Source organism: Chaetodon trifascialis, chromosome 10 (genome assembly GCF_039877785.1).
Source record: "Chaetodon trifascialis isolate fChaTrf1 chromosome 10, fChaTrf1.hap1, whole genome shotgun sequence".
Lineage (NCBI taxonomy): Eukaryota > Metazoa > Chordata > Actinopteri > Chaetodontiformes > Chaetodontidae > Chaetodon > Chaetodon trifascialis.
This window is the reverse complement of record NC_092065.1, coordinates 4,216,395-4,237,938: the sequence shown is the minus strand read 5'-3', so window position 1 is coordinate 4,237,938 and position 21,544 is coordinate 4,216,395. Positions and strand designations below refer to the sequence as shown.

The following is a 21,544-nucleotide window of genomic DNA, read 5'->3' as shown; positions in this document are numbered from 1 at the left end:
TATTTGTGTGATCTCATTCAGTTATATGTTATCCTAGATATTAGCTATCATTATGGAATAATATGTCAGTATTGTCTGTGTAAATCATATTTGTGTGTCGGTGTAAACTGCAGGCCTACAGTGGTCTGCAATGTGTGTCCTCTCGGTGAAATCGCAGTGTTACTATAAATGAGACATCTGTAGTTTCAGTGAAGTAGGAAGTAAGGTACACCGCTATTTGTTACGCTGCCTTCCGGTGCTGTGGGATATCCTGCTTTTACAAGCTCGGCGAAGACGGACGCTCAAATAGGCTTCGTCTCAAAATAAGAGAATTAAATATATACACGCGCTATGATAACTGCTTTGTGAATATACGCAAAGTCATGCAAAGAAGAAGCTAAACTGTGTTATTTTATTGATGGCTGTAGTTACTATTGGTTTACGAAAAGTCGGAGCTTTAAAAGAACAGGTGAACGCATCCTGAGCTCCCGATCAGCTCCTGCGTTGTAAACAGACGGTGTCCAGAGACAGAGCTGAACTCCGGGTGGATCCGACCAGAACCCGGCCAGACTCCGCAAAGCACGATGGTAAGACCGAAAATGGTGTCTGAATACTTAAAAACATGAACTTTACGCAATATTCTGTTTAGTGTTTTTTGAGGTCGTCAGTTTAACCTCGACCCACTTTGGAGACAGTTTTACCTGAGTGACAAAGGAGTACAAGAAACTGAGGGAAGGGATACCTGTGACTCATTTAAGCTAACCGGAACACGACGGGCTGTTTACTCCAGTCTCTGCTAGTTTGGCTAGTTGTAGCTAGTTTACCTAGTTTTTTGGAGTTCAACTAAACTAGGCCTATCTGTCATAGCGAATAACACGATGTCTTTTCAGGTTTCTGTTGTAGTTTTTTGTTGAACTGAATCCAGTAAGTTGTTATTAAGAAGGTTTAACCGTGTTTTCCAGCACTGAGTGCGCGTCATCAGACTTTCTGTTCAAAAAGGAGGGACCACGACCACTGTGTCTCCTTCAAAGCTAGACAGCAAGGTGGGTGAAACGGGGTGAAGTCAACAGAGAGCATCTCTGCTGGTTAATGCTGTTAAGTGTTGACTTGATCAATATGAGTTAAACGATGATAAATATCAGTATACGCGCTTTTGAATTGAAGCATCCAATATATGCTATTTTGTGAGCCAGTGTTTATGCATTTTGTTCCAGATTTTGTAAGTCTGCTGCAGAGTACAGTAAAATTAAGCATTGACCTCAGACTACAGACGTGTTTCCAGGGCCAGCAGCTCTCCAAAGAGAGGAACTGCAGCGCACAAAAAAATACTTGACTCTGAGATAAACAGTCAGAAATGAGTAAAAATTTAAGGGGAGTTCAGTTTTAAAGGCTATTTTATGTAGATTTTGTCAGGTAGAAATCTAAAAAGAAGGTAAAGAGAAATGCAGTCTTGCTGATTGATATATGATATTTATTTAATAAAGCCAAAGCCGTCATGATCAGGTTCTATTTTTATTAGTATTTTTTCCAATATCAGTAAATTAGATAATTCGAACAGTGTCATATTACTGTCTAATTCCACCACCTGTAAGCTTTTAAGTCATGTAAACCTTCCTAACATGCTGTGTATAGGTCCTCTCCCGTGTCCACGATGACCACGGAGGACGGTGACATGAACACCTTCAGCCCGGAGCTGCCCGCCATGTTCGATGGTGTGAAGCTGGCAGCTGTGGCAACTGTCCTCTACATCATCGTCCGCTGTCTGAACCTGAAGAGTACCACAGCACCACCAGACATCACCTACCAGGACACACCGCTCAGCCGCTTCCTGCTTAAATCCTGCCCAATGCTGACCAAAGAGTGAGTGTTTATGATTATCTAGTCCCAGTTCTAAAGACGAGGAACATTGGATGACTTCTGCATTGTTAATCGGCGTCTTGATCACCTGAGATACAGGTGCCACACCTGGCTAATTAACAATTAAGCCCACTGCTATCTTACAACCACTGACAGAGGGGAGGTGACAGATCAGTGAGCTGCCTGGGAATGAGTCTGTCACAACAGAGGAGATAGATGAACTGTGAGGTTCACTGACATGGCTTTTCAAGGTGCTGTAAGACAAGTAGTGGAACATCTGACAGAATGATTGACAAAACAGCTTTCTGATCTGGACTTGACTTGTCATTCGTGACTTGGTCTTGTTGACTTTGGTGTGATCTTCAAGGGTTAATTCTCACTCTATTTAGTTTTCCCACAGTGAGGAGAATGAGCTGAAAAACAGATGGAGAGCAATGAAAGTCACAAGTTAGACCAAAACATTCTTCATATAAAAATAGCTAGATAAAAAAAATGAATGCCTAAAAACAGAGGACATATGTGTACTGAGAGGCAAGAAGTTTGGTAGCTCAACAGGTTAGCTGACAGTGACTGTATGAGCTGCCTTATACCTGAAAAATGGAGAGCACGCTGATTGGCAGAGGGCTTCAGTCAGCCAATGAAAAGCATGTTTCTGCTCCATTTGTGCTGTCACGCCTTGGTGCTTCTTTTTTCACGTATGTAGTGTCACTCCCTAAGACCTGCAAACAGACATTGAGATATCAACTATGTAAAATCAATGTAGACGTTAAGTCTTTGCTCTGCACTTGCAAATCATGCACATTTTGTTTACAGAGGGAGTGCCTGCAGCAATGTGTTTAATAAAGCGAATGCTAAAGCTAAAGGTCCCTTGATGCCAAACACACCTGAATGAGCAAGTGCGTGGGAATAGGGTGTGTCGAGTTACGTAATGTGGTGATATGAAAACGTCAGCCACAAAGTAATCTCCTCTAGCTCAGAGTTTAAATCCAACTCAGCTGCCTGGGCTGCTCAGTGAAATGGCTGACGGTGCCTGTAGATTTGTCTGCCACCTCCTCTTGTTAGAGTGGTATGTGTGCCTGTCTGTGGCTAATCTTTGCTAAGACTGTGTTGAAACATCTTCAGGGAAGAACTCACAACTGTAATGTAATCTGGAGCTTGTCCTTCTCTTCAGATACATTCCTCCCTTGCTGTGGGGTAAGAGTGGTCATCTGCAGACAGCTCTGTATGGCAAGATGGGACGAGTCAACACCCCGACGCCCTGCGGGGTCCGCAAGTTCCTCTCAATGCAGGACGGGGCCACGGCGACCTTTGACCTCTTTGAAGCACATGGAGATCACAGCACAGGAGGTCAGACACAAACAGCAGTCTATCCTCTAAAGCCAAAAACAGCTGGCTTTGGATTTACTGCATGTTTAGGATTTAATCACACAGCTACTGATCTTCTTTCACACTTTCAGAGCTTATTTTTTGATGAAGACCTTGCTAGTTGTGGATTTGCTAAGCTGTTTTTTTACCTGCTTGTTTGGATTGCGAGCACATCAGCCTCAAGTAACAATCAGCTCATACTACAGTATGCACGCGCTAGAAGACCGCTAATGAACTCCCTGGAGCAAAAATGCCATGCATTTCAGCAGCCAATTAAATCAACATGCAAACACACACACACACACACACACACACACACACACACACACACACACACACACACACACTCATAGCATCGATTTTATGCCCACACATGACTCCAATTTGTATGCTTGTGTGTGTGTTGGCTCATGTTTGTCTGTATGTGTGTTTGTGTGTGTGTGTGTGTGTGTGTGTGTGTGTGTCAGATGACATTACCATGGTAATCTGCCCTGGGATCGGTAACCATAGCGAGAAGAACTACATTCGGACCTTTGTGGATCACTCCCAGCGGCAGGGTTACCGCTGTGCTGTTCTCAACCACCTGGGAGCTCTGCCCAACATGGAGCTCACATCGCCGCGCATGTTCACCTACGGTAATGAGGAAAACGTCACGTGGTAGTCGCTGACTTGTGGGTGTGATGACATGTTAGTCCAAAGCGAACAGAGGAAGTTCACAACATTGCATTTTTTTTAAAGACAACTAAAGTTAGGGGAAGCAAAGCAAAATGAGTCAACGTTGCAACACATGAACACACTGAGAAAAGCTAATTTTATGAGCTGGAAGGAGATAGTGAAAGGGGGAAGTATGGAAGATCTTCAGTGGGAGGGGGCGGCAGTATCAGAGCCTTTAAATAAAACATATAGTTTAAATTAACCATCTAATCTAATGTCACACTTAAGTACTACTACCATTGTAAAAGTGTCTCTTTCATTCAGGTTGTACCTGGGAGTTTGCGGCCATGGTGGGCCACATCAAGCGAGCTTTTCCCCAGACACTGCTGGTGGTAGTGGGCTTCAGTCTGGGGGGAAACATTGTCTGTAAGTTCCTGGGTGAGAACAAATCGAACCAGGACAGAGTGCTCTGCTCTGTCAGCGTCTGTCAGGGATACAGCGCCCTCAGGTTGGTAGAATGCAGGAGAATCAAATCATTTCTAAAAACACACCTTAGTCGAAACCTTTGAATATACATTATGAGTGTTTTTCCCGCCATAATGTGCATGCACTTATGCATCCGTGTGCGTGCAGGGCCCAGGAAACATTCCTCCAGTGGGATCAGTGCCGGAGGCTCTACAACTTCGTGTTAGCGGACAACATGAAGAAGCTCATCCTTTCACACAGGTGGAGAAACACAACAACAGTTTGTAAAGTTACAGATATATTCATCTTTCATCCTATGTGCATTGAGGTATTGCTTTACTCTGGTATGACTGCCAGAAAGCAGCCAGACAAAACTTGGATCTTGCTTTAAAAATTAGGCTAATCGTGTGAATTCCATCAGCCGTGACTTGGAGTTGGTGCATTGTCATGCTGGCATAAAAACAGTGTAGCTTCCTGCCCTGATTGGTCTAAAAACCTTTATTGTTCTGTTCAACAGGAGCAGTTTGCTCAGCCTGAACTCCAGCAACATCAGCGATGCTGACATGAACAGGCTGTACGCAGCCACGTCTCTGATGCAGATCGATGACAGCATCATGAGGTGAGGTTTACAGGATTTTGATCTAGAATTCGGCTGCCGATGGCTGATCTGTGTCACTGATGTTATCGCACGATTTGTGCTGCAGAAAATTTCATGGCTACAGCTCGTTGAAGGAGTACTACGAGAAGGAGAGCTGTGTGCACTACATCCACAACGTGAGTGACAAGTGAAAGCTTGATACAACATACAGTTTGCTTTACTTTGATGTACTGCTAATATCAATACATCTACTACTATTTTTATATCTGCTGTGCCTTTAGTTAGAACTGTGCGCAAACTTTTGGGGAAAATTGCTTATTTGCTGTCTCTTTGCGAGTTGAGATTGATACCATCCTCATGTCTCTGTGTTAACTATGGAGCTACAACTAGGAGCTGTTAGCTTGAGCCTGGTTCTGCCTGAGGTTTCTGCCTGTTAAAAGGAAGTTTTTCCTTGCCGCTGTCGCCAAGTGCTTGCTCATGGGGGAATTGTTGGGTCTCTGTAGATAAAAGAGCTCGGCCTGTACCAGCTCTATATGGAAAGTGTCCTGAGACAACTTTTGTTGTGATTTCCATCCATCCATCCATCCGTTGCCAGCCGATCGCAGGGCACATACACACAACCATTCACACTCACACCTAGGGGCAATTTAGAGTCACCAATCAACTTAATGAGCATGTTTTTGGTCTGTGGGAGGAAGCCGGAGTGCCCGGAGAGAACCCACACATGCACGGGAAGAACATGCAAACTTCACACAGAAAGGCCCGACCCGGGAATCGAACCTGCGACCTTCTTGCTGTGAGGCACGCGCACTACCTGCTGCGCCACCGTGCAGCCCTTTGTTGTGATTTGGCGCTATACAAATAAAATTGAATTGAACTGAATTGAATTGAAGAGCTTAGCTTAGTATAAAGGCTGGAAGCAAGGGACAAAGAACTAGCCCACCTCTGTCCAAAGCTAAAAAAAAAAACTCATAGCAGCTCCTGTGATGATCACTAGTTAACACATTATGTCTTGTTTAGAGGAAATTATGTGGTATTATAAACCAGAGTGTCTCTGCTGGCTGCCTGGCAACATCACTACTCCTGTAATTCCCCCAAAACCACAAACAGTCATCTTGAGCCAGGCAAGCTGAGCTAATGGCCTGTCAGCTGCAGGTCTGCGCTGAAGCACAGAGGATGGTTTCCATCCTCTCATCCGACTCCTGAAAGAAGATGAATAAGCACAGATCCCCAAAATCTCAATTCCCTTTTTGATTAAATTAAATACAAACACTGTATTTTCTACTGCTACAGCTGAAGTTACATGACCTACTACTACTGCTTCTAACACCATTACTTCTACTTCTACTGTTGCTACCACTACTGGTACAACTATAGTACTATTGCTTCTATAACTACTGCACTACACTGGCTAACTTACTATTATAGCATCTTCTACTCATACTACTACTATTACGACTGCTGCTGCTGCTCCTTCCTGAAGTCATTCAGAAACAAACTGTCGTTTCATGTTCAGGTGACTGTGCCTCTCCTCCTGGTAAACTCCTCAGACGACCCACTAGTTCATCAGTCACTGCTGGCTATTCCTCGCACACTCGCAGGTTTGTGTTCATAGACAAGAGTCACTCATCAGTGCTGGGTAATTAGACATATTTGGGGTATTATGTGAAGATATTATGTTAACATTAATATCTGGTATTTTGTGTGTTTTACCCACATGGATTTAAACGAGTCATTGTCCCTGGTACATAAAAATCAACATGTTTTGGTAGAAAGACTTCACCAGGGTCTCATGCTAAAGAGACAAAGGATGTAAAGTAGATCTTAAAACTGCTTTAATGGGCCAATCAGAAAATAGGAGCATCATGCATTAAAGCAACTTATAATAAAACAATAATGTACATCCCTTACATAATCATTCACACCTGATGAAAACAGTTATATGGAAGTCTGCAAATATAATGTACTCCTCTGCAAATCTAATCATGCAGCAAAGTGTGAAGGCTTAACTAAACTGTTGCCATAACGGCTCATATGATGTTTGTTTTGAATATAATAGGATGACTGCATCAGTAAAACATTGTCCTCAGACAAGTGTAGAGCCAATGAACCCGTTGTCCTCCCTCCACCGGAGCTGGACACTGAAGTCTTAAGTGTTGATAAAGTCTTGTCACAGCTATCTGCTCAACACCGCCCAGCTCAGAGAGTCTTGTTGAATTTTTCAGGGCTATGTGATCTACCTGGGCTGTTTGTGTGTGTGTGTGTGTGTGTGTGTGTGTGTGTGTGTGTGTGTGTGTGTGTGTGTGTGTGTGTGTGTACATATATATGTGTGTGTGTGTGTGTGTGTGTGTACATAGGTGTGTGTGTGTGTGTGTGTGTGTGTGTGTGTGTGTGTGTGTGTGTGTGTGTGTGTGTGTTGGGTAGGTCACATACACTAGCCCCTGTGCATGTAAAGCAGTGTGTGTTACAACCAAGACCTTGACAAGTCAAATTCTAAGCTTGTCCTTTACTTCAAGGAAACAACAGACAGAATTATTTTTTTCTTTAAATTATTCACATCTTAACTTACAGTGACTAATTTGTAGGTATTTATACAAGGTTCAAACTAATGTGTAATGTTTTAACTGTCTAATCTGGTTTTGTGATTCTTTTCTTCAAAGAATAGATTTTGAAGATTTGGTGACAGTATTCAATATTACATCATAGATATAACTAATCAAGTAACCCCCAATATCTAGTTGAATTGAGGTGTGTTTATTACACGCTGCACACACATGTAAACAGGAGAAAGTGTGTCGGTGGTGTAGCGTAACAGAAAGGGAAAGAGGCTGGCATCCTCAAACGTCTTGGCTATGGGCCTCACAGTCAGTCACCGAGCCATTTTATCAATACCTCCACAGAGCAGGAGAGAGCTTAATTATTTACCTTCACGCTGACAAGAGCAGAGGGCCTTTAGTTACCAAATGGCTGGAGAGGCCTGAGCAGGAAATCAAAGTGAGACAATGATGTTTCTTCTCGACAGTCTTTACCAGCACTAGCACTGTTCAACCAATGAAAACCAACTGTAACTTCAAAGCTCTTCTAACTTAAAGCTCATTGTTTAGGTTCCCTGGATGCTCATAAATTTAGTGTTTACGTAGACCGTACGTATATGAAAGTTACACAGCAGACTCAGACAAGCAGAGTGTACACCACATCACTGAGGACTTGAATATTTCTTCCAGGAGTTGGTGGAGACCAAACCAGACCTACAAGCAGAGTAAATATTTCATTTATGCTAATCTTGTGACATGAAATTTGACTCCATGTTGTCTGCTTGATGTTCAAATAGGCAGTTATGTCCCACCTTATCAGTCACTGCAGCTTAATGGGCCATTAGTACAGTATATACAGTAGTACAGTATGTCATGGTTGTGGTTCACTGAGGGTGATTTGGGTATTTGTAGAAGTGGTCAAAAATCACTTAATGCAGCTTTAAAGAGGGTGACAACAATGGCTATGACTAATATGAAAGGGATCATTATTAACTCACAGATGATTATCACCAGAGTCTGCCCTTACTCTCAACTTCATGGAGCTTTTTAGTGTCTCAGGTGATTGTTTTGCTCTCTCTGTTCTAAAAACTCACTGTTCACAACCAGACAGCAGACAGACAAAGTTAGCGACAAGTCGCTCAACATAGTGGAGCATTTAGCAGCAGAAGAGCCCTGAGGAGCTGGTAGAGACCAAACAGATCTGAAAGAAGAGTAAATATTGAACCTAATGTCATCAGGTGGCCAGAAACACAAATCCACATGAATGCTAACACTGCTCTATATCTTGCACATACTGTATGAAGCCATTATGTGTGAATGTTACTGTCTCTGCTGCCGCCAAGTGGCCAAAACATATCTGTTATTAGAACTTTAAACAGGAACCAAACACTGTGAATGAGTCAGTTTAATGCTTCCTTATTTTTAAGATGATATTGGAGGCAGTATGTCCAGTCAAGAGAAGCTGGAGATTCTTGAATTCTTTCATCCCAAAACCTCATTCAGTTCTGAGCATGTGTGGAGGCTGATTCATCCAGTTGGTGAACTGAAACTTAACACATAAGAGCCGATGTCATGGTGAGCTCTGGTGATTGGTTCACGGCATCAGTTGCTGATAAGGCGAGTTCACTGAGAACCCAAAGCAGCCCTCACTTCCTGTTACAGACACTTCCTCCATGGCTCAGCAGCTGGTGGAGCTGGAGCGATGGCACTAAGTTAGGTGTTAAATACTGTTGAACACTCCTTCTCGTTCTCTCTGCAGAGAAGATGCCCAATGTGATATTTGCCCTGACCCAACATGGAGGCCACCTGGGCTTCTTTGAGGGAGCCGTGCTGTTCCCTCAGCCCCTCACCTGGATGGACAAGGTCATCGTCGAGTACACCGACGCCATCTGCCGCTGGGAGAGGGACCGGCCAGCCTGCCAGAGGAGCAGCCACCAGGACGTGAACTCCCACCTGCAGAGCACAGGTGTAACAGTCAGCGGGTAACAAAGATGTCTGGAGACAAAACAACAGACCAAAAACACACAGACACACTCAGCCTTCTGTAACAATGACCTGACATATTCATATGTAATTGTGGGAAATTTGGGTATTGACATGGATGAAAGTGAAAATGAATGAAAGTGGATTAGAAAAGGCTGGCTGAGGGGAAGTTCGTACACTGAGCTATAAACTGAAACTCACATCAGATAATAAGACTGGAAAATGTAATGTGACCCCCATGGTGACATGCTTTCTCCTGGTTTTCTCATTTAACCTCCACGTAACACAATTTCACCCTCTGCTGGTCTTTGGCAGCTGCTGCGTCTTAGGTTTGGACAGGAAGGTGACCTTTGACCTGCAGGTTGGAAGAAGACAAAAGTACTTTTCTACAGGAAATACTACTTCCTAGATACTACATGAAGGTTCATTTTCAGAAGCAGATATCTGTCTTTATTTTCCTGAGTCATATTTTTGTGCACTCCAGGGAATTTCAATCAAACTGGTTTTCATAAGATCTAAAAATTGTGCTCATAAATCATGTTTTTCTATGTTTGTGTGTACTCAAGTGGCATTAGTTTAATAATTTTAAGGAAGACATTCATCTGTTTTTCAAATATTCACAAACCAGCTTACACATTAGACATCTGGCATAAATCAGGAAAACTGGAAAATCGTCTTCGTGAAGTGTGACGGACACATTTATTTGGCAAATAGTCAGAAGCCTTAAAAGCATAACCATAGTATGCACTTTAAAATACACGTGATGACCAGCATCTTTCACATTTTGAAGCATGTTGTTGTTTTCTAGTGAAAAAAACTGAACTGGTGAAGTTCATGACCAGACTGAAGTGCCTTAATATAAATGTGAATCTGCAACACATTTGGTTTCTTGCTCCTCTTGAGTCATTGAGCTACCTCCGATAAGCAGCAGTATGACGATTTATAGTTTACAGTGATGGTTTCCAGCTGTTCTTAAGGCTCAACATAACGTCTGTCGGGTTCGGTCATACTCAGATTTCCTTAATATGATACAATATGATCTTGTTTGTCTCCAATAAGAGAATTTTGCAGAAAAATGTGTTAAATAACACCCATTTTCTGCAACCCCGAAAGGGATAGGCGGTATAGGAAATGGATGGATGGATAACACCCATTTTGGTTTATTTATATATTTTGAGGTATCATTGTGCCTTTTTTGACACCACTCTCCAGAATCAGGGTGTCAGACTTTTAAAGAGGACTAAGAGTTACACAAACAGACATACAGACAATATTATCTTCGCTTCAGTGAGGTTTTTCTAACAGTCTTTGTGTGTTGTTGAAAGGATTTTTGCATTAACATTGACTCCACACATTGTACTGCTCAAGGTCAGCTCGTCCCTTTTCTTCTAATTGTTCCTTGGTACCTTAGAAGCAGCAGTAACAGCAGCACTATAACACCTCCTGCAATAGCATGAGGATGGTCAGATGGCTTAACTTTCCCAAATGCTGCTCTGATTATTACCACAGAAAAGCTAGATCTTTACAATCCAGGACACGAGACACTGAAGACGTATACGTGACTGAGGCCGGTGAGGACAGAGCTGGGTCAAACCGTGTTTACTGTCTCAACAAAAAGGAGAGGAGAGAGTGCAAATGGGACACAAACAGTAAGCGTATTAAATAAGAAATCCAATTGTGGACTCTCAGTTTATGCACTTATTAAACAAATGGACCAAAGCACGTTTCACTTTTCAATAAAAAAAGTAGCTCAACCTTGAACCTTTTAATAGCCTAATGACCTAAAAAAGCCTCATGGCTTCGGCTCAGATACGGCGTCTCATATCTGTGAGCAAGGACTAATTGATGAGTTTTACAGGTGAGAAAGGTTTTTGGGGTTTGTTTTAATCTGCTTATTGCTACATAGAGCAGTGTTTCCCAATCACTGTGCCGCTGCACATAAGTGTGCTGTGAGAAATCATCAGGTGTGCCATGGAAGATCTTCCAATTTCACTTGGTGAAATCTTCCTGTTTGTCTTTCTTCAATCCCTGCAAGAATATCCGCTTTGTGTTCAACTAAATAGGCCCAGGTTTCACGCTGAGTAAGTAAATTGAGTCAATTGAGACTAGATTTTCATTATATTTCAACAAATATACTTTTTGTGACACTTGTGTTTGGTGGTGTGCCTTGGGATTTTCCTAATGTAAAATATTAACACTAACACTTAGTTTCCCAAATTGGGATCAATAAAGATCTAAGTCTTAGTCATATATGCCGTGGCTCAAAAAGGTTGGGAAACACTGGCATAGAGGATGGGTGGAGTTTGCCACATAAAACGAATAGTTACATAAAAAGTGAATGGAGGAGTAAAGGTCTCAAAGTAAGAGGTGAAGTTCACGTGCAGATGATTTACTTTGTTTTCTGTGGCTTATTCTTTTTTTCTCTTTTGAGGAGTGCCTGTGGTGTGAATGTTTGATATTAATCATAGTTTCCTGTGAGTAACATCCTGTACATTCAGCAGACTCCACCCAAGTCCATACTTGTCTTATTATCATTGTTTCAACCATCAGATTTAATACAACTGTACCGCCGCTGTGTCTGTATGTGCAATATGTCCTGACTGCACTTTACTGTCTCTACAGTTCCTATTGTTCTGTATGGCGCTGTAGTTTGTATCAGCATATATATGTGTAACATTTCTAATCATGTGTTTTGTTCTGACAGCCAGGACTGATTAGTCATATTTGAACTCACCCATTAAAAAATGTTTTTCACATTGATTTTTTTTGTCTGTTCATTGTAGCATCTAGTTTTAGATTTCTAGCAGAGCTGTCAACAGAGATCTGACGCTCACGGCTCCCAGAGGATGAATCCCTCTGACTTTCTTCTGCATGAGGTTGATATGTGGATGCTATGTGAGCTGCAATTAAATACTTTTACTTTTGACCAAATATCTGCAAAATCAGACCCATCAGCCTCAGCTGTCAAATGTTAGCATGCTAACATGGTGAGTGTTATATGTTAGCATGCTAACACTTTTAGCTCAAGGTAGCGCTGTGCAGCCTCATGGAGCTGCTAGTGCTGACTCTTAGTCTTGTTTAGATTTGGAAAGCAACTTACAACAACTTACATTTATATACAGTTTATTGTACATTTATTGACAGTCTTATTGTTGCACCAGGTAGCACAGTGGGTAACACTTCATAGTATTCATACTGAAGAAAAATCCCCCAAAAAGAAACACGAGAGACAAACACTTGTTGGAGTATCAGCCTCTTACTTGAAGGGGAGATGGAGGCAGAGAATGGAGACTGAGAAAGCTGGGGCCTGCCAGTGTTCGAGCAAGCTGTGTGGGTGAACTGTGGTCCAAACAAAGCGTCACAGCAGAGGTGAGAGACAGAAGATTTCAGTCTGCTGCTCAAGGCCAGGCGGTGGGCTTAACATGGGTGATTTCAGTGAATGTGGCATCAATTTTTCCTGAATGTTCAAAGAATCATGTATACTTTATACTAATGCTGAATCTTTCCCCGCCTCTGCCATTTTAGATTTAATACTGCCTCTTGAACAGCCACTTGCTTCCGTTCATTTGAGTTTGGGATGAAAATCAACTTGCAAAGCCTTGAAATCTGTTGAAATAGGTGATCCCACCACCGTGGACATCTGGTCACTGGTATTTTTAATCAGCTGTGGTGACTCAGTTGTCAGCTCGTGCTGTTTTGAAATTTATCCCTGTTGGTGACTTTCAAAGAGCTCTGAGATCTCGTGTTTGTGAATCAGTGAAACATCAGACATTGGAGAGAGTACTATGAATTTGGTCTTTTTGTAAAATAAAAGGTGTTTGCCAGCAAACCCAAATCTGGAATGTCAGAGCTTCTTCAGACACACCAATGAGGAAGCATCAAAACTGCGCCTGTCTAAAATTCTCTTTAATGTGTGAAAATAACACATTTTGCAAAAAGCACCTAAATGTTCAGCATGATGAACTGCCAATTTCAAGTCAGTCTGAGGTCGATTTTCACTCTAAACTGGTGCAAAGTCAACCAAGAATACCAGTAATACAGAGTACTGTGGAGAGGAAGTGTGTTTGAAGGTGAAACTGCCTCGTTCCTACTGGTCTGTGCTTTGTCAGGACTTCTGGAAAACATCACTCAAACTTCTCACACATTCGTGACTTTCATTCATAACCTTTTTCCTCCAACCACACAGCTAGATTGGGCTTTGAGTCTCCGCAGTCTGAGGGGTTTCGTTATATATAATGGCCGTTCGCTTGCTTGGTGCAAAGAAAGGGAGGACGTTTAGTCGAACAGCTTTGCTGCTGTGGCCTTGCCGTCGTACTTGGAACCTTTTCCATCGAACTCAGAGGGAAGGATGTCGGCATCAAATTCCTTGTAGTAGTTTTCCAGCTCATCTCCGTGGACAAACACCTACAGCAAGAACAGCAGCCGTTAGATGCGTTTGAAACTCTGGGTATTTTCAGTGCTTTACTGTCTGAGTGGAAATTTAAATTGAGTGGATATCTGTGGTAAAAAGTCGTCATAAACTCTAACTCACTCTCTCCAGCAGCTTGCTCTTCATCAGTGGTTTGACCACATTGTAGGTGGTGGTGAAGTACCAGGGCTGGTGGATGAAGTGCACCGCTTTGAAACGAGCAGGGAACGAATCCTGGTGGGAGAAGAGAGAGTCAGGTGGTTTGGTTATAATTCTGGATAAAACCTTCACTGAAGAGGAGTCCTGCAGAAAGATCTCCTCCACCCTGCAATCCGCCTGCGCTAACAGAACAGCTCATGGCCTGAGATTAGACTTTCCCACCTGCAGCATGTCCACCATCTTCTTGAGCTCGGTGGGTTTGATTCCTGACGCCTGCTGCATGGTGAAGCCCTTGAAGTTCTCAATGATACAGAACCCGTTGATCTGAGTCTCCTCGTTCTCCAGCAACTTCTCCAGGATCACGCAGTAGGCACGCAGGATCTGAACACACACACATGTTTATTGGCTGCTTACTAACTGAATCTTTGTGGGACATGGTCACTCAGAGCCTCGCTCACCTCATCGAAGGTGATCTCCTCGTAGTCCCAGTTCTCGATGTTGAAGAGCAGAACCACGCGGCCATACTTGTCTCTGCTGGGCAGGATGCCAGGGTAGCCGGCCTCGATGGTGCTGCGAACAGCCTCAGGGGTCAGGTTCTCAAACAGCTCGGGGTAATCCTTCCTGAAACGCACGTAGCCTGGATGGAAACACATTCTAGGGTCACACCAGGCTGGACATTTGGCTTTTGTTGGTATTGACTGCTCATGTGACAAAGTGACAGAGGCTCTATAAGCAACTCTGGGATTGTGGTTTTCTTTAGAATAGTCATTCATAGTTTAAAAGCAAAATTAAGTGTTAATGCTAGAAATGAAAAGGTAGGTCACACTGTCTGCAGCACCTAAAGCTATTTAATAAATCTAGGTTTCATTGTCCCATGATGATCTGAAGGCTGCTTCAGTGGCTTTTTTTGCTGTCAATGACAAATGAAAGGTGGAAATACTAAATCACTATTTTCTTTTGCATGATAATGATCAGTTGGAAATATTGACACCTTATTTTGCCAGTGCAAAATCATAATTATTGGTATTGGACTTCAAAAACATGTCATTCAAAGCCCGTCTGTGTGTCCATCATTATAAAACATTCCAGACACCAGACTGTCAACATACAAAAAGATTCACAGGTTTGTTATTGCTCTCTTTTATGTTGAACTGATAGATGTAATTAGGAGACACTGTTCTCTCTCTCCTGACGCACCCTTCATGAGTTCGAAGGCTCTGGGCACATCATATTTCCTGGCCCGGATAAAGCGGATCAGCAAGCTGTCTGGTTTCTCCCCAAATGTGTCCTGCACCCCCTTGGCCAGGTCATCACCTCCGTCTGCCTTCTCCTTAATCATATCTCGCAGCTCCTTCGCTGCCGCCACCCTCTTCTCATCTGTCTCATTCAGCTCATCCTTGGCCTGTAGGGGGAGCCAGAGCAGACGTTAGCTCATATTTTGGATAGCTTCGGTCTTAAAGCCCCCAGTTTGCTGGCATACTGTCTCTGTTAGTGAGGACCTCAGGTTTGCCTTCATCAAATGTGTCTGCTCAACTTAATTTAATGTGTTATCTTAGCTTCCATCCACGTTGACAGCAGGTATGATAGCTAACTTGGTCATCTGCATGCAATGCTAACCCGCTAGCCAGTTTTTGCTCTTGTCAGAACCCACCTGCAGTACTTTTCCTCATGTTACCACATCAATACTTAAATGAATGTTTATTTAAATGAAAGAATGCATTGAAAACACTGGAAATCGTAGACTTAGGAGGGCCAAAGCTGGCTAGTGGCTGGAAAATGCAAGCATCAGCACAGCCAGACTCTCTGAATTTGCCGTTATCTACTGATGGTGCATGATGAACTAATTTCTTTCTGAGAAAAGAATGAGATCATGAACCACCACTTAATTCTACAGGTATATTTATGTTAATACTGTGTTTTGTGTTCAGATTTTTCTGATGTAGTCAACATGTCTGCTTACCTTCTGCTTGGTGTGGTCTGGCAGGCTGGCGCAGGGTCCAAACACTGGACCGTGGTCCTTGACAGTGAGGCGTTCAAGCTTGGCCCTAAGAGCCTGCTCCTCCTCTGACACCATGCGGTAAGTTCCACTCTGAAATAGAGGAGTCAGTATTAATGTGAAGGCAGAAGACTTACTGGGACCACAGTTAGTGCTGCTGCAACACTGTTTCCAGCAGTCATGTTGACCCTAATTACAGCTCTGTCGTGGTTCCCAGCACCAGACTGCATACACTACAACCAGGGCCTTGCAACTGGCACGGCTAAATGAGTGTTAACACTCATCACATGTGTTTGACAAGTCAAAACTTCTGTCGTGCATTCATTTTACTTTATCGTTAATGCTCATAACTCATAACGCAACAGAATTTCTCTCAGGGATGTCAGCACATTGATTACTTTACAGCTAACACTAGTATTGTGCAGTTCTGCATAACTACAGTAAATGCACAAGTTGTGCACTAGCTCATGTATCAGATAGAAGCAACAGTAAGTTCATCATTGTAAATTATTTTCAAGCTCCAAGGCCTCAGTGTCTTCTAACATTGATTTTCTTGATTTTCACTTTCACTTGATTTTCAGTACTGATACTAAAGCAGAAACCTTTAACCATTAAGAAAAGAAGCTAAAGGTCTTAAATGTTGAATCCTGTTTAAATTATATGGGAACTTTGCATTGATGAAGTCAGAGATTGGCAATATTAAGGTTTAAATCTGTAAATATTAATAAATACAAATCTGATTCCAACAGAATTTGACACCAACATGTACTGAAGATTGATACCCAGCCCCACAAGCTGCAGCTATGAGTGGGTCATAATAATGAGTTGAACGTGGCTTTTAGGGCCCGAACTATTCCTGTTTAGTTCCACTAATAGATAAAATCAGCGCTGAATGACGTGTCACACATCTTGAAGCCTTTCAGCAGGCTGTTGGTAATATCAGCCACACATGAATGGAACTTTCCACAGTGGACAGTTCATCATGACAGGGAAAGCATAGGTATCATTAATAAGATTAATAATGGATGCATTCCATTTAGATGTGCCAGTTCCTGTGCCCTGGTATTGTCGGCACTCGCTCGCTGGCAGTGGCAAGATCCATCGTCAGTGTTATCAGTTACATCTGTGCCTGTCTGCTGTGACGGAGGACAATAAACAGTGAACGTCTATGCAGAGAAACTGCCCATAAATCTTTTCATCTAAGTTTTCAAGTTGAACAAAAGCTAATAATAAATAATTCTCTCACAGGGGTTGTGCTGTGTGCGGTTTAAAACACATCTAATCCACATTAGAGACAAAATGCCTGTCCAAAAATGTTGCTGGAGCATAATCAATAGGCCTCTGTGTTTGATTAATCTCCCTCACATGAGTCCAGTAAAGCCTGTAAATACAGAGTAAGGACTGCTTGCAGACCTGGAGCAGGGATCAGAGATTAGCAGCTAAGGCTACTGTAGCTGCTAACAATGGGCTTTGGTCTTGAGAAATGTTGAGCTGCAGCTGAGTCCATGTTACAGGAAGATAAATAAGTATTTATCTTGGCAGCTCGTTCTTGTGTGAGTATTACTCAAGCACAGCCCTCTCCAACTTCCAAACCCCCGTTACAGTTCAAATATCCATGCAAAATGTTGCACTGAGCAGAATCAGACCAGCATAGTTTAAAGTCAGTGAAAGTGTAAGTACTCACAACCACGGCCATCTCTCCTGCTCTTTAGATCAGCTTCGCACTGTCTGCAGGGAATGAAAGGGGGTTTCACAGTAAAAAACACAAAACAATTGACACATTGTAGTCCATTTTAATCTCCCTTCATCCCACCCTCTCTGCTGTCACAGGGTACCTTGATTCAGCTATATTTAGCATTCATCCAGTCCTGCGTGATTTAACAGGAGATTTAAGGTTGAGAGTCTTTTGGTTTCATAATCAACAGACTCACATAAATTTGAACTCTTTACTATCATGGCAATAAATTCTGCATCACCATAAACATTCAGAAATTCAGGTTGTATCATGCTTGAACCTTTATGCATAAAGTAAAGAAGATATTTTTTCTCAAAGCGTCCTGCAGCACTTGCATCCTCTTGTTCTAACTCTAATCAATAAATGGACTCTAGTCTCTGCTATGTCAGGATATGTGACAGTAAATTCAATATCTTTGGCTTTTAGACACTTGCTCAAACAAAAGAAGCCATTTATAGAAGCTAAACTGCTCTAAACTGGCATTTTGTGGAGGGAATAACCAGCAGATTAACTGATAATGAAAATAATTGTTGGAAAATTCTCAGTTGTCTTGTGCATCATTGTACACACAGTTCCCTGTCATCTTCGGAAACCTGGAGAATTTTTCTCATAGGTTTGATGTGCAGACAAACATTCCTGACCCTTTCAAAAAAAGTGCCGTGAAATTTTACATGTAAATGTTTGAGGAGACTGAAAGACGTTCCAGCTGCCATACTGCATCTCCAGCATGTTTCTTCTGCATCACCTTCACAGACAGCTTTGAATTCTAACTTCATAACTTCACCACTCAGACACTTATATCCAAAGCTGTAACACAAGGAGCTCTTGCATTTTTGGAATTGTTGCTCACACTGGGAATGCAGCTCTGAACCTTGCCAGCATTAGTCCCATGATGCACCCACTGAGCAGCATCACTTGACTTGGATTTAGCATCAAATACCTCAAAATGCAAGAAGAAACTTTTGTTAAATGCAGCCAGACGTCCACATTTCTTTTTTTAGTTTGATGCCACTTCATGAGAGAACATCAATGAAGAAAAGAGCATGGAGCAGCCAATCAGTGGAGGAGTCTTACCTGAGGCGGATGTGAAGTTCCTGGTGGGGATTCGCAGGGGTCTGTGAGGAGCCAGGAGGACGGGACCTATGATTTGTAGTGTTGGGATTAGTGGCGTCACACCAGATTACATCCGACAGATTTCTTTTTCTTTTCAATCAGCATAAAAGTGGCAGAGGGTGGGGAAAGGGGAGGGCCAGTGCACATTTTGGATGATGTAATGTTGAGTTTACGCTTTAGGTAAGAGGTGGTTTAAGGGGCTGGGGGGATTTGACTGCATTCCGAGGAGACTTGGAGAGAAAAGTGACCATTGTGGCCGGTTTGATTTCTGCAACGTGATCACGCTCAGGTGAGGAGGGAGGGGAGCCCACATTCAAATGCTGCGTTTCACATGTTTGGAGGTATGTATGGGAGTTCAGTCTGGTTTTAAGTCAGTTCCTTTACTCTGCAAACAACATTGCAGCAAAATCTAAAAAATAAATCAAACCCCCAAATTCCTTGGACATTTTAGACATTTACACATTTTTATACAATTCGCACGTTACAACCTAAGCATAAACTCTATCAGGTGATGGCGGTTAAGAGTATTAAGCATCAAGGCTATTTTAGTTCAGTAAGTTTTGTTGAGTGGTGCATACTTTGGTCTGTAGCTGCAGTCAGATTTGGTGCAGAGGCCACATGCTCCCACTTTACAGCATGAACAGACTTAAATTCATTCAGAAACAAAGTGGCAACTATTCGATAATCAATTAACTTTGGATTTGCTGCTTTTCTTTCTTTCATATTGTTGTAAATTAAATATCTTTTTCAACTGTGAGTCGCACAAATGAAACAATTTGAAAATGTCAAATTGGACTGAGAAATCGTGATGGCCATTTTTCGAACATTTTTATATAATTCATAGACCACAAACAATAAATCAAAAAATAATTGGTAGACGAAACGTTCATGAAAATAATTGGTTTTTGCAGCACTATACAGCTACAAGGGTGAAAGCTAAAAGAAGAAAACAGGGAAAAACAGCAAAGCAAAAGAGAAGCAGCAGCAGAAAATCAGCGAAAAGCTTCAGAATCTACTTCACATCTCATTTCATAAACCACAGATACCTACACGTGAGGCCACGGCCACCACAAGGATTTGGATTTAGGCTTGGCTGCATTGATATCAGTTAACATGGACTCTAAACTTCCTACAATTCTCTGTGATCAGATTACTTCTCTCATGCACATTAGAATCCACAGAACATACAGGCGCCGTGCACGTGCCTGTCGCCTCCATAGCTGTGCTGTGCAGCGTGTGCTACAGCGAGCATTAGCAGCTGAGAGTGAAGGTTTATATATAATGTGATCAATCCTGTGAGCACTTCATCGAGATTTAATCCCAACTGAGCAGCGAGAGGTGTACATGAAACCAAATCAACAAAGAGCCGCTGGACAGGAAATACAAGAGGACACTGCAGGTGCGTTGGCTTTTGTTGGGACTGCATGCCCCTCAATGGGTCGAGGAAGTCTGACACATTTGATGATAAGAAACATTCTTAAAAACAGTGGAAACATTAGCAGCATCTTGAATCGGGCTTATGGGGCAGACGTACAGGAGGTGAGGCTACTTCCTGTTGCCTTGCATTACCTTCAAAACACAAGCCCAGGTCTAATCATGGAGTTCAGGTGTCACCGATCACCTGAACATATTCTCATGAGATAACATTAAAAATGAGTTACCGAGAGGACAGCTCCGCCCGTTAAGTCTTCCAGTTTGTCTGTGATGAAGTGGTCGTGTATTTGTCATTTTAATGTGGATTTGTTTACTGGGTTTTAAACGCCCTGTTTAAAAATGTTAAACTACATTATGAAGTATTTTTCAGTGCACATGACAACCAAAAAGGGGATTTTAGTCAACACTCATTGGGGTCCCCCATCAGCTAAAATTAAAGCTGATTCTAGTCGTTTTGTACATTTTCTTCTTTGCAACAAAAGTCCCCAGCTGGATCTGAACTGGGGACACCACTGCTCCAAGGCCAGCATCCAAACATCCAGACCACCACAATGGTCCTGTTTCAGTATTTAATAAAAACAAAAAAGCTTTTCACCTGTTTACATGTCATATCTGTAAATGTGACATCACTTCTTTGCCCTGAATGTGAAGCACTGTTCAGGTTTTCCTCTTCTTATTATGGACTCATTGCTGCAGCCACTTGTTCTTTTGTGTGGTGGGTTGAGATGTTTTGGAAGTTGGCCATTTTCCTCTCTCTGACCCCGGCAGCACTAACGTAACCAGCTTCTGATGCAACGTTGACAGAGCAGGCAGCCGACCAATAATCTGTTAAATCAGGCCTGATCTGCTCAATAAAGCGATTTGGGGAACAAAATTAGATGGATTGGGCAAACAATGCTACTCTGTTTTCTCCCTATAGCCTGAGCTGTGGGGCCAAGTAGAGGCTTTAGATATGTGTGTGTGTGTGTGTGTTCATGGGTTTGAGTGTGAAAGAAGCTGAGGCCCAAACACGAAGCCATTCACAGAGTGGTAACAAAATGTAGAGCTCCACCTGCAGCTTGCCGTGTTCCATATTTATGTCAGATTACATCCTGCAGTGCATCATAATCTAGTGTCACACTCACAAACATTCAACAACCACATACATCTGTGCAGCACTTCAGTTCAACGGCTCTCACAGGTGCTTCTGTTAGACTATATCCTGTACTCTTCCATCCCTCTGCAGTGCAGTTTTTTGGTCTGCCGCTTTTACTACAGTGGATTT

General features: G+C 42.5%; 2 protein-coding genes across 2 annotated transcripts; one reads left to right on the top strand and one right to left on the bottom strand.

Moving 5' to 3' along the window:
* Nucleotides 1-495: 495 nt before the first annotated feature.
* On the top strand, nt 496-11,333 carry LOC139338177 (monoacylglycerol lipase ABHD2-like). The gene is made up of 11 exons (XM_070973133.1): nt 496-566; nt 942-1,022; nt 1,612-1,839; nt 3,008-3,183; nt 3,669-3,836; nt 4,180-4,363; nt 4,489-4,581; nt 4,838-4,939; nt 5,025-5,094; nt 6,435-6,519; nt 9,212-11,333. Exons 3-11 carry the CDS (start codon nt 1,631-1,633, stop codon nt 9,436-9,438), a joined length of 1,314 nt encoding a protein of 437 aa, XP_070829234.1. The 5' UTR covers nt 496-566; nt 942-1,022; nt 1,612-1,630; the 3' UTR covers nt 9,439-11,333.
* A 1,208-nt stretch (nt 11,334-12,541) lies between these two features.
* rlbp1b (retinaldehyde binding protein 1b) lies at nt 12,542-18,892 on the bottom strand. The gene is made up of 8 exons (XM_070972297.1): nt 18,808-18,892; nt 17,683-17,726; nt 15,963-16,091; nt 15,200-15,404; nt 14,461-14,639; nt 14,225-14,383; nt 13,967-14,077; nt 12,542-13,839 (listed from the first exon to the last, which is right to left on the bottom strand). The coding sequence occupies exons 2-8, from the start codon at nt 17,692-17,694 to the stop codon at nt 13,711-13,713; spliced, it is 924 nt and encodes a 307-aa protein (XP_070828398.1). The 5' UTR covers nt 17,695-17,726; nt 18,808-18,892; the 3' UTR covers nt 12,542-13,710.
* Between the last annotated feature and the right edge of the window lie 2,652 nt (nt 18,893-21,544).